The 13114-nt window shown below is 37.5% G+C and overlaps 1 protein-coding gene across 1 annotated transcript; it reads left to right on the top strand.

Moving 5' to 3' along the window:
- Nucleotides 1–1983: 1983 nt before the first annotated feature.
- On the top strand, nucleotides 1984–12211 carry LOC142147109 (mpv17-like protein 2). The gene is made up of 6 exons (XM_075204691.1): nucleotides 1984–2082; nucleotides 2525–2781; nucleotides 6194–6355; nucleotides 8401–8477; nucleotides 10018–10146; nucleotides 11540–12211. The coding sequence occupies exons 2-6, from the start codon at nucleotides 2595–2597 to the stop codon at nucleotides 11645–11647; spliced, it is 663 nt and encodes a 220-aa protein (XP_075060792.1). The 5' UTR covers nucleotides 1984–2082; nucleotides 2525–2594; the 3' UTR covers nucleotides 11648–12211.
- Nucleotides 12212–13114: the final 903 nt, after the last annotated feature.

The raw sequence follows: 13114 nt of genomic DNA, 5'->3' as shown, positions 1-13114 counted from the left end.
AACTACTCTATTATGCACCTGCCGCCCGGCGCTCCTACTGAGCTCCGGCGCAGGTGCTGAATTTGCAGGCACCAAGTCTGCAGCGGCGCTCCCTCTGATGGGGGCGGGGCTACCGCCACAACGAGAGCTGCGGCTTCCCCGCTGTCAATGAAGCGGGCTGGTGGGGCTACTTGTCGGCGGGGACGGGACATGTTTTACAGAATGGGAGCAGTAATAATAAAATAAAAATTGGGGGCAATCTATTAAGTATAACGGTGACCGAGTGAAGGGAGGGAGGAGGGGTGGGGGCTGATGACAGGACGGGCACTAGAAGGGGAAGATAATTATTGACAGGTTAAAATAAAGGACTCAGGAAAAGCAAGTGCGAAATTAAGGATAAAAATAATAATCTGACAAATAAGAAGAAGAAAAATGAAAGGGAAATCTGTGTATTATATCTGTGACAGGGCTAAGGGAGGGGGGAGGGGTGGAGGGATGATGACAGGATGGGGCTATCAAGATAGATGAATACTGACAGGAAAAAGTGGGTAAATTAACAGGATAAAAGAAAAGAAAGAAAGAAAATAAGATAAAAAATAAAGAATGTGAAATATAAGGTAAGTAACTACGATTGGCTGGCAGTGATAATTATTTAACTCTTAAGGGCTCGTGTTGTCAACTATAACACAATATTTTAATTGCCCTCAGCTTAAGGCTTCACTTTAACTTATATTTATGTGTGTCATATCTGTACTACAGAATCTGTCACACTCTATAAATAAACAATGATAATGATGTAATCTCCCTCCATGCTGCTCTATAATATAGGGCAGAGGGTAGAGCCATATGCACTACAAACCTCCACAGACTGATCATACCCCTCCAATACCTCCACAGCGGCATATACCTTATTAGTCCAAGCATTTAATCTCAAAATATCTGGTTGAAGTTGGTGAATGGGGACAGTGTTGGAATTGGTAATGGTGGTGTGGCCGCATAGGCTGACCCTAACCCTACGCCCCCCTCTCAAAAAACACCCTTGCGCTGCCATGCATGGTGAGCGGGTATCACATTACAACAGTCCTGGCAATCGGAAGATATCCTATAACATTTCAATTGTGTGCTATATGTATAAGTAATATTGGTATTACTTTCTCTTAATATAGATGATATTGTTATTGAAGTCTTGTTAAAAAAGTTTCCACATAAGCACGGTGGGATTTACTTTACGTATCCAGCGCAAAAAATTCTTATACTTACAAACAGTGTTTAGCTGACCTATAGGGGCAGATCCAATTAGCCACGAGGTGAGGCGATGCATCTCCAAAACAGTCCGCAGAGACACATCACGTCAGAGATGTTACTAAAATCTCCCCATAGGGTGAGATTCATATTAATCCATTAAGTGCCGTCAGACCCTTGTGCGCTATGCACACTTTCGTTCATTGCAGAAGACTCTCCACTCAATTTTAAAAATTGCAAGGAAAGATGAGCAGAGATTCCAACAGGAACACTTAATTGATTTCCCCCATCGTTTATGAAATTTGTAACATGTTAGGGGTACAGTTAAAATTTTTATTGTCATTTTAATTTAACCACCTGTGCTCAAGCACTAACCTTTGATATTTGCACAAAGGCCCCACCAAGACCTGCCCAAAAAAGGACTATTGGGATGTATGCTGTTAGTGGAGTTTTATGACTTAAGTTGGTAACCACTCAATCAACCACCAATTATATTACACCTTGGTGGTTCCACAATTTAACTCGCACGACCTGGAAGACAAAAAGACATGCTTGATACATTTTGGCAAAAGCCGTATTTTTAGATCCTAAAAAAACAGTAAGTCAGAAAGTGAGAAGAAAAACTATATCAACAATGGAGAAAAACCTAGTAGCTAATTCACATAATTTAAACGTTACATAATGTGCACACTGCCCTCAGTAAAGATGGCCGCAACGTTTTACTAAAAGTAATAACTTCCGGAGCGTTACCTAACTCTTCCTGTTCGTCTGACGGGTTCAGCCGGTCAATCACCTGGGTAGTAGTATGTTATCTGAGCGGTGCTCGCTACAAGACACAACACGGGGGCTTCTCGGCAGCAGGTGAGTTTAGCCTATTACTAGTAGTGTGTATATGTACCTGTAATGCTTGTTAGGTCAGACCCCTCCTTACAACTAAACATGTGATGCCATGCTGTAGCAAATTATATCATCCTAGAGCGACTCTGCCTCAGTTTCCTCTTTTGCATTGGTTGTACTGTAATTTTAGCGCTTCAACTTCAAATAAAATGGTAATTTGTGTACATGCTGAAAATAGAGGTATTAATCGCTATCCTAATCGATCGTAACTTTACTTCTATTTGCTTCACTAGCATCAACGAAGATGATGTAACCAGCAGTCATACTTTGGATAGGAAGATACATTGCTGGGATATGATTTAAATGTAAAGGAAGTGCAAGCTCCTGTTATCTTATTAGTGGATGTGATTTTTATTTTATTTTTCTAAATTAAAATAGAAAAAAAGTATTGTCATTTGTTTTGTAGATGAACTTCTGGTATTGCTGTCCCAGGTCCATGTGGAACTGTTGCCAGTGGTTGGTAAAATTTTGACAGGATGCTTCCCCATGGTAGATTACTGCTGGCTCAAGTGTCTGGCTATTGGAAGCCGTTGTTCAGAGGCCGTTTTTTGTTGGTCACAAACACAGTTAGTTGTGGAGCGCTACTGGGCATTGGTGATACCATCCAGCAGACTCGAGAGCTGCGAAGAAATGGGGAAAAACAACGAGACTGGCTACGAACAGGTAAGCAACTGTAATAATGGTAAAATATGGTATGGAGTTATGTTCTCAAGTTTTGGAACAATATAACATTTTAAAACTTTAAATCACACTGTTTTGGTGGACATGGGCAACAGAGAGGTTTGGAGGTTTAGTTGGATATAGTGTTTTAAAAGTGCTTCTAAAGCTCAGTCTTTACTGTGCCTAGTTTGATTTCAGTACAAACTATTCATGAAAAGTCTTTGCTGAAAACAATTTATTGTCTTTAAAAGCTTATTATGAAGAACAGGCAAGTCTGTAGTAGTTGCATATGAGAACAATTGGTAGCAATTCTTTCACGGCTATTTTAAACCTAGTGATAAGTTTCCTTTAGAACTCTGATCTTGCTGGTTTACATTTGTTTCCACAATTTTCTTACACTTCAAACTAGGCCATAATCCCTTTTCTAGCCTCGCACACCCTCTGCTCATATCACTTGGTCCTAAGGTTCTACCATAATGTCATTCGGAAGCCACTCTCATAGGTACTATATGATTGCAAAGTTCTGCACCATTAAATAAAATTGACGTTCAGAAAGTGTCACCCAGGTCAGGACTGGACAAATGAGGTTTGCTATGGCAACTAAGAAAAAAAGCACAACATGGTCCCTGGGTCATGACCTCATCCTATTCCACTGGATTCCTTTCAATGTACATTACCTCACACATGAAAATAAAATAACAACTTGTCAGTTGCTCATTACAAAATTGATGGTTAATATTTGGCCGTAGCTCTTAATTTTTGTCTAAATTTGTCCAGACTTAACTTAGACATAGCACATGTGTCTAAAGGACCCCTGTAATGGGATTTGATTTTGCTGCAAGGAGACCATAGATCAGGGATTCCAGGAACATGTTAGTAAATTCAAATGAATGCAGTATATAAGTTACGAACGCTCGATCCAAGTGGCCATATGTGGGATTAGATGTGTCGAAGTTTAATAATTGGATGAAGGTGGTAATCAATATTTTGTGTAGACTAATATCAATTGTGTTGCAATTAGTACACAATCGAATATTATTACAAATAACATGAAATAAGATTAATTTATTTTAGTTACTATAAAATATAAAGTGGTAAAGAGGCTAAATAATGTTTCCAAATTACATTGAGTTTGGTATCATTCTGTTCACAATGAGAACGTTTCCGGTGTTATTTATGTGAACGCTAGTTATAAATATCACTTTTTCATACACCAAATAGTCGGCACACAGGAATCATAAAAATCAGGTTATACTGGTCTGGAGGCGGGTGCCTGAGGAAAGAACACCTGGCAATCTCAAGGAACAATGACCAGTGGAATCCACCACTTCGAGTTCTTGGGAGGTCAAGACCCTTTGACCTATGAATGAAGACCTTAATACTGTAACTGTTTATCTTTGTGATGACACTGTTTTTTTTACATATGTACAGTGTATAAATTGTTCACCTTTGGCTTTGGAAACCAGAGCGTTCTGATAGAAGGTTTGTGTTAATGCTAACAATCTTTGCCTTGTGACATATTTTGCAAATAAAACCTATATGCTTTGGAACTACACCGATTGCATCGGAGAATCTTTATTTTATAAGATACTACATTTGTAACAGTTGGAACAGGCTATTCGGAGTAGAAACCTCTATTGGATAATATGCACGTTGTAGTCAATGTGACCAATCTACTTATACAGCACTTCTGACTCCTTTTTGAGTTCATATCCTTAAGTCAAGCTGATCTGATGGTAAATGGGAGAGAAATTAGCTATTGGGTAGATGTGGCGTGCCGTTTGTTATACATGTCTAATGTAACAAGTATTTTTAAAGACATATGCACATAAGGGGAGATTCAATTAGAAAAAAATATGTGCAATGTGTCTCTGGAACAGCGACAATGACGCCCCTTTTTTTTTTTTAACTGAAATCTCCGCTGATTTTTGCTTGCACCCCATAGAGGTGCGAGCAAACTCTGCGTATATTTTTACTGTGCTATCGGTAAGAAAGCGTAGCCGCAATGTTCCAGGCTAATTGAATCTCCCCTATAAAGTGGATTGTTGGGAAACTTTTTATAATTGAGTCAAATTTAGATTTCAGTAACGAGAAAAAAAAATGGGACAAAGAAAAGGCACTGTTCTCTGACTATTTCAAAACTCCAACCAATTTGTAATTTAAAACATTAATTTAATGTTAGTAAACATCAATAACACATAGCCATTGCATTTCCACAACATATAAAATGCTCATCCACTGCAATTTATCAGATTGCATGAATAAAACATAATAGCAAAAATCCACCTCTTAAAGTGCTTGTAAGTTATTTCTAGAATGACTATTTATTCAATCCTGGGGTGCACTCCCCAGAAAGTCAACATTACACTCCCCACAGAGGAAATAAAAAAAAAATAAAAAATAGGCAATTGAAAACCAGCATAGGTATTAAATGCAGTCTGATAATAGCTCAGACAATGTGAAAAAGTAATGATAAGATCTTTTAGTTCCTTAGCCACTTATACTTAAATAAATTATAGGATCTTGATGCCCACAATCCACTGATGTAGTTCAAAGTGCAAATGAGTTTACAACAGCCCTTTCTTGGATACAAAGCAATATTCCAGCTAATTGCCAACCGCTGGTAACCAATCTTCCAATTCCTCCTCGAAATGAAAATCACTCCTGCTGCTGGCTCCTTTTTAATCAGTCCCCTAGAAGTGAGCAGGATATTCTTACCTGCAGGTACTTTTGTAGCAATACTCTGGCCAGAGATTTTCTCTACCATTCAATGCTTGCAGACTCTTGCGGCAATATCCGCTCACCTTTGTAAATAAGGACCGTGCAGTGTTACAAATAAAACTCTTTTAATTACAGCTGTGGGGGTAGTGAGGTGGTAATAAGTCCATCCAGAAATAAAACTTTTAAAACCGCAAATGAAGCATAAAACCCTAACGCGTTTCTCCACTGCAAAAATGTGGTTTCCTCAGAGAGTTCTGCATAGACTGGAAGCAGTAATTATCTATATATAATATACATTATCTGCTTGCTTAATCATATGATTTCATTATATTTTTTTTACCCGAGAGGTTCATGTTGGTTAATGAGCAGTAGAAAAGGTTATTTGGTAGAGTGGAGGTTTGGGCACAATAGAGTAAAAGACAAACACCTTTTTGAAATTGTTATTCAAAATACATTTTTATATTATATTTGCGCTTGAATTTTACAATCTAACCTTTATTTGTCTTATGGCAATGTGTGTGAATTAGGCATAGCATATATTAAGCTTTTTATTCTCCTGGCTTCCTCCTGTTTAGTATATAAAAGTTAAACTACATTATAATGCATGGCAGCAATGCAATGATTAAAATGCTGAAGTTTTAAAATGTCTTATACAGCTACTTTTTGGTGATTACTCTGTCCCCTCAATTTGCAGGTCGGATGTTTGCTATAGGCTGCTCAATGGGTCCCATGATGCACTTCTGGTATTCGTGGCTGGATAGGTCCTTCCCTGGTCGGTCGATCAGAGTTGTTTTGCGAAAGGTGCTAATTGACCAATTGATGGCCTCCCCTTTTCTTGGATTATGGTACTTCTTGGGTAAGATTGATTGTAGGAGATTACAGGGATATCTATTTACTAAAATAGACAAAAAACTATTCCATTCAAAAGTGAAACTTGCTGGTTAAAATAACCCTTTTATTTTAAAGGATATAATGACTTTCACCTAATTTGAAATAGATGTATGTATATATACTTTATAAACACACACACTCTCTCTCGCTCTCAGTGGCCACCTTTTTATTATTTGATAGGACCTTCTATGCCCTAAGAATATCATAAAAGTTTTGTGGCGTGGGTTCAACAAGATGCTGGAAACATTCCTTACTGATTGTGGTCCATGTTGACATGATGGTATTAGTTGCTGCAGATTTATTCTACTGATTCATGTTGCAAATCTCCACTTCCACCCCATCCCAGAGGTCCTCTGTTGGATTGAGCTCTGGTGACTGTGGAATCCATTAGAGTACACTGAACTCCTTGTCATGTTCATGGAATCAGCATGAGCTGACGAATGCTTTGTGACATGGCACGTTATCTTGCTGGAAGTAGCCATTAGAAGATGGCTAGACTGTGTCCATAAAGGTATACACATGGTCAGCAACAATATTCAGGTAGGCTATGGCATTTAACTGATACTCTTTGTATTAAGGGGCCTAATGTGTTCCAAGAAAACATTCCCCATGCTATTACACCATCACCACCATTGTTGACACCGGTGGCAGTTACTTTACCAAAGCTGTAAAATCCGACAGCACCTGAACAATCCGGCAGCGGGAGATGACGTCACCTTCAAGAATCTGAATGGAATCCGACTTGTTAAGGTAGTAATTAAAGGAGGTGCTGCCTGTACAAGGTACATGCTATATTAATGAACCCTGTACAGGCAGACTCTTGAAGGTGACGTCATCGCCCGCTGCCGCATTGTGCCGCAATTGAAGAAAGTCTGCGTTTGAAGGTGTCGCTGTTTTCATTCATTTGGCAATGAGGTCTTCAGGTTCATTTTGCCGGGGTAAGTATTGTCATATTTTACAGCTTCTTAAAATAGTACCCAACCAGTTGACACAATGCAGGATGAATTCATGTTTACTCCAAATTCTGACCTTACCACATGCAGGTTGCAGCAGAAATCGTTTTGTTAAAGGCTGTGCCCTCTTTAGCCTCTGTTTCCTGTTCTTTGCTGGCAGGAGTGGAACCTGGTGTGGTCTTTAAAGTTCGACATGCTGTGCGGTCAAAGTTGCTCTTCTGCATGCCACTGTTGTAACTTATGGTTATTTGAGTTACCTTACTGTCGTATTGAATTAGCCTGGCTTTTCTGACCTCTCATTAACAAGGCGTCTTTTCCCACAGAAATACAACTCGGAGAATGTTTTTCGTTTTGCGCATCATTCTCTGTCAACTCTAGAGACTGTTGTGCAAAATTCCAGCAGTTTCTGAGATGCGCAAACCAGTCTGGCTCCAACAATCATTCCATGGTCAAAGTCCCTTAGATCACATTTCTTACTCATTCTGGTGTTTTGGTTTAAACAACAACCTCTTGACCATGTCTGAATGCATTTATGCATTGAGTTGCTGCCACATGATTGGCTGATTAGATATTTACATTAACTAGCAGTTATATCTAATAAAGTGGCCACTGAGTGTGTATTTCTAAAAGAGGACCTTTTAAGATAAGACCTCAACCTACCCCTTCCCTGCTGTATTATTCAGTGTACACCTCCAGAATTCAAGGTGGTGGTGCAGATAAGTCCTGATAATTAGCATGGCAGAAGTTGGAAGGCAGTCCCCTTGTAAACGGTGGAAGCTAAATGTTTCAGGCAAATTAAAATGCCAGATGGTATATGCATAGTCCAAATGATAGGATAGCAGAAAGAAACACACACAGCATCTGTATTTTGTGATCTGACAGGGTAAGTGAGCAAAGTGTGTGTGTGGTTTAAAAAAAAAATAAAAATTGTCGGTAATCCCAAAACTGTGTGCAAATGTATGTTAATGTGTTTTCCGTCATAATTTAGAACTGCGGTAAATAATGAAAACTTGCAGAAACAGCCATTCTACAAAAGCAGTCTCATTTCTGTTCACAGGTATGGGCACCATGGAAGGACAAAGCCTGCATGAGAGTTGGGGAGAGTTTAAAGACAAGTTTTGGGAGTTCTACAAGGTGAGAACACAGTAATGATTGATATAGCTTGTAATATTATTGCAGTAAACGTCTGCATTACATGCTTGATAGCTAATGCACTAAATGCCATCCCTCAGATGGTAAGTTAATCCAAACTAGATACCCGATTCCTGATACCCGATTCAAAACTAAATATAATGGGGGAAATTTTACTCCAATTTTAAAAATATTCATTAATTGTAGAAAAACATAGTCCATAAAATCATTAATGATTCGCAAGATTCCTAAATATCCAATATAATCTACCTTGAATAGATGGTTCACTGTCAAACTTACAGTTCATAACTAAGGTCCCTGCATGCCAGTATGTTTTATTAATATAGGGTACACCATCATCCAAAAGTTCCTATACAGACGAAAACTGCTGCTTTTATGTGATATCTGTTATGATCCAATAAAGCAAATATTTGATTGGAAAACTCTGTATACATATGGAATATCCCCTTTTAAAGGATGCTTATGGATTTACTCATACATGTCAGCACAAAAATAGAATTATTAAAATATAACCAAATTATAAAAAGCACAACCATTATATAATGTGGTAAAATGAAGATATGTAAAACACAAACTGGTGAAAAACCCAAGAGCAGCAAGACTAACTGAATGAAATAGATATTCTCAAACTATAAATTTTCACATTTATCAACAGAGGAAGCCCGATCAAAATCTGTTTTTAGACCTTTCAGGGAATGTCTGTACATTAAAAATCCATTTATTCTGACTGTTTTCTGATAAAATATTTGGATTATTAGGCCCTTCCACATTCCTTTTTAAGTATAGCTAAAGATATCACATCAGAATGCCCTTGGAAAAAGTCTCTATACAGATCTAAGGCTCTGGGTGATGTTTGATCCTAAGCGGCACCCGTTGTTGGGAATTTGCATCAGGATTGTACAGTTCATCTGTGTTCCATTGCGTATATGAAGCATAGACAAGTGAGGAACTGGAGATTCACGTTATATTCACAAGCAACATACCAATATGCAGGGACCTAAACTAGACCTTGTTTAAAATGGACCAAATTGTGATTATTTAAGAATTTTGTAGATCATGTGTTTATGGAGTTTTCACCTTTTATTGGTAGTTTATTTGCAGAATGGGAACACTTGCACTTTCTAGCAGCAATTTGAGAGTCTGGGATTGCTATAATTGAAGATGTCCAAGTAGTGTATACTGTGGTTTTTGTTAAGGCCTAATATCTGTTGCTAAAGTCTGCAGTGGTCTACCAACCAGATAAGCTGTTAACTTCTATATAAAATAAACACACACAAACAATATGGACACCTATTGTTGCAAACGTGACACTATTGCAAAACCATTTTCTATATAATTTATCAGATGGATCCTGGGAGAAGCAACAGCTTAAGTGAACTTATCATTGGAGTTATTCGTAATATATGTAATATGTGAGATCAATAGGGTGTGTTGAAGGAGTTTGAGAGCGAGATAGATATATAATTGTTTTTATTATATCTTATAATTGTACTGTACATATTAACTCGTATTCCTTTTGCAGGCTGACTGGACTGTATGGCCTGCTGCGCAAATGATCAACTTCTACTTCCTGTCTCCTAAGTACCGTGTCATTTATATCAATGTAATCACAGTAGGATGGGACACCTACCTTTCCTACCTCAAACACAGGGTGAGACTTGCACATCATTTAAGTACTGAAATTCACTATGTATTTTAAGCAACAAAAAAAAATACAAAAGAATATCACTGCCAAAGATAATGTATATGGTTGTTTAAACAGTGTGAGACAATGTAGCTCTTTACTGTGCACTTCTATTTGCGCAAAGGTGTGTAAATTTCAAACCCAAGTGCATAAGTTTGTGGAGGAGCAAAAACTTTGAGCTGGTGTCTTTGGGTCTCCTCCTTTACTTCCAGTAGAACCTATTTTTTTTTAGTAAAGTGTTTTTGTTTTTTTGAGATTTTTTAGTTACAACATACAAATAACATATTTAACATCTATCTCTGCCTGTGTTGCTATAAACATTATACAGTGATATCTAGTGAACTTTTAGGGTGATAATATCATCATAGCATTTTCACTACACTCCAGGTCAGATCAATTGAAGCTCCACAGGGCTGAGAGTTATCCATCCACCTGGTGACTCCCCAAACCCACCATATCATCCTGATGAGGGTGGATAACATGACTTGATTCATACCAGTGGTGCCATATCTTATGGTGTTTATATATGGCCTTTTCTACTTTCATACATGAACCGCTCATGCCTCCATACTTCAGTAACTAGATTAATCTAGTGAGGTACACTAGGTGGTTCAGTCGCCATCCATCCCTTAGCTATAATAAACTTGGCTAGTGAGATATATTTGAAGTGTGGTTTACTTAAATTTTCTTCTAATGTAGTGCCAAATAGACAGATGTTGGGGCATAACAAAAGGGTCACGGGTAGTGTGGAGGAAATGCAGTCCCATATTTGGCCCCCAGAAGGACCGGACAACTGGCCATGACCATAAAAGATGCCAAAAAGTGCCTTCAGTGATGCTGCACCTTGGACGGAAACAGTGGAACCTATTTTATACTGCAAAGAGAATTAAAGTAATATTCTAAAAAGCTTCAGGTTTTCAACTACATAAATAAAATAAATCACAAATGCGCTCGCAAAAATAGAAACCTAGATGAATGAATCTATAGAGGGTTGCCTAAAAAGTAAATACTTGTAGGTAGCGTAGGGGGTGGGGGAGACCGGGAGAAGTGAACGGTGCAAATCTACATTAAACTACCAAAAAAAAGGCAATGAAGTTGACTATGAATTTTTTTTAAATTGTAACCTGTTCAACATGTGTGGATTGTCAGCAGTCTTGGTATCAGTATAAATTACTATAAAACTACATAGAACAATGCACATCCTTCATACCATAGCTTGAACTGGAGAGTTAACTTTATAGAATGATCACCTGGATGTGAATGTAAACTGCAAGGTTTCCTTAGATTTTGAATTCTTTTTTTAAAATCAGATCTGTAAAAGTTGTAATTTTATGTAGATTTTTGCTTACATGGTTTACAGACTGAAGAACCTACAACAACCATTGACAGAGATAGAAAAGTGTGTCCATCGGACCAGCACTCCAGTAATTCCTCACATCTGCCAAAGACACTAGATGAAAAGGTTTAAGGAAAAACAATGACCTGTCTCTATGCCTTCTACATCATTGGTGTCTGCTGTGCCATTCTGAAACTATTGCACTGCCTGGAGCCTCATTATTTTATCACCTAATTATTTATTACATTGTTCCTCATTAAATGGACTTAATAATAAGAAAACAATGTTGATTACATTGGAATCAATATGTAAATTATATCGGACAAGCGAAAGTAGTGGTAAAAGAATGGAGAAATGTACAATTATGTCCAGTGCCTTGGTTTAGAATTATTTAAATATTTTAAACTTGCTGTAAATTGTGTATATAATTAAGTGTGATTTACTCTGTACACTGAAACTGAAAAGTTATTGCTCACATGGATGCTGCTGGCTAGGGTTTGCTCAAAATCATATATTTCCAATGGTAACTATAAAGCTGGTTGAATTACTCCAATGTAACTTGTAATGTGGTAATCTGCATTAATCAAATGTATGTATTTGCCTTAAGGATATCTGAAAAGTGACTTGTGTACCTAATCTGGATACCTGATAATATTCTGCAAAACTGGACTACTGCACTACTACTGTTTTTTTTTGTTTTTTATCATCAATCGTTTTTATTGAAATTTTTTTTAAGTAAATGGGGGGTACATAAGAAAAAAAAAAGGGGGGGGGGGGGGGGGGGGGAGTTCGAACACACCAATATAGCATTTGCAAATTACAGACAGTATACAATTTATAGTATTCAGTTTACTGTGGAACTTTAAACTAACTCACCAGACCTGGCCTTTTTTGTTTTTTAAAGGACATACTTGTTTCTTGCCACGGTAATATATTCTAAATGCAGCTGCTAGAATAATCTTTCTGTGCTTTTGATCTATATACATGGTCTTCCATGTGCCTATCCTCTGATACTGGAAGAAAAACAGCATAAGAGTTTGTCGGCCTAGGCATTATAGATCCTGCATTATAATTGCTGAATGGACCATGGATTCAAGACGTGTGTTCTGTTTTTTTTTTATGCTGTCTTTGATCCTTAGCATTTCTTGCAATGTTGCATAATATATATATTTTTTTCTTATATAATACATTTTTTTGTAATTCTTTGCGTATTTTAAAGGTCCTGACCTTTCCTGGGGCTGTCACAAATCCTATACATTTTAAATAATCTATCTTTAAACTTTGTAAAGATCAAGACTTGCCATATGCTTTGGCTTCATATGCTGTTTTGCATCTGTTTGTACAGTATAACCCACAGTTGTGTGCACTGGAAGGTAGCTTTTATTAACCAAAACATAGTGATTAATTGATTAATATGAGGAATGTGTGGTCTGTATGATCTGTACTTTAGTCAAACAGACTTAAAATAGTGAAAGTGTATTCAGGGTACATCTGCAAAAAATACTTTCAGTACTAACCATTTGTTTTTTCACAATAAATATTATTTGTAACTTTTTTACATAGCACCATCATATTTTAATATTATTGATGCATGAAAGA

Source organism: Mixophyes fleayi, chromosome 1 (assembly GCF_038048845.1).
Source record: "Mixophyes fleayi isolate aMixFle1 chromosome 1, aMixFle1.hap1, whole genome shotgun sequence".
Classification (NCBI taxonomy): domain Eukaryota; kingdom Metazoa; phylum Chordata; class Amphibia; order Anura; family Limnodynastidae; genus Mixophyes; species Mixophyes fleayi.
Note: the sequence above shows the minus strand (reverse complement) of the source record. Positions and strands in the feature narration are given on the sequence as shown.

Coding starts and splice junctions, on each gene's coding strand:
- LOC142147109 (XM_075204691.1), top strand. CDS start 2,595: ATGCTTCCCCATGGTAGATTACTGCTGGCTCAAGTGTCTGGCTATTGG. Junction 8,478..10,017: donor AGTTTTGGGAGTTCTACAAG/GTGAGAACACAG, acceptor TTCCTTTTGCAG/GCTGACTGGACTGTATGGCC. Junction 10,147..11,539: donor TTTCCTACCTCAAACACAGG/GTGAGACTTGCA, acceptor CATGGTTTACAG/ACTGAAGAACCTACAACAAC.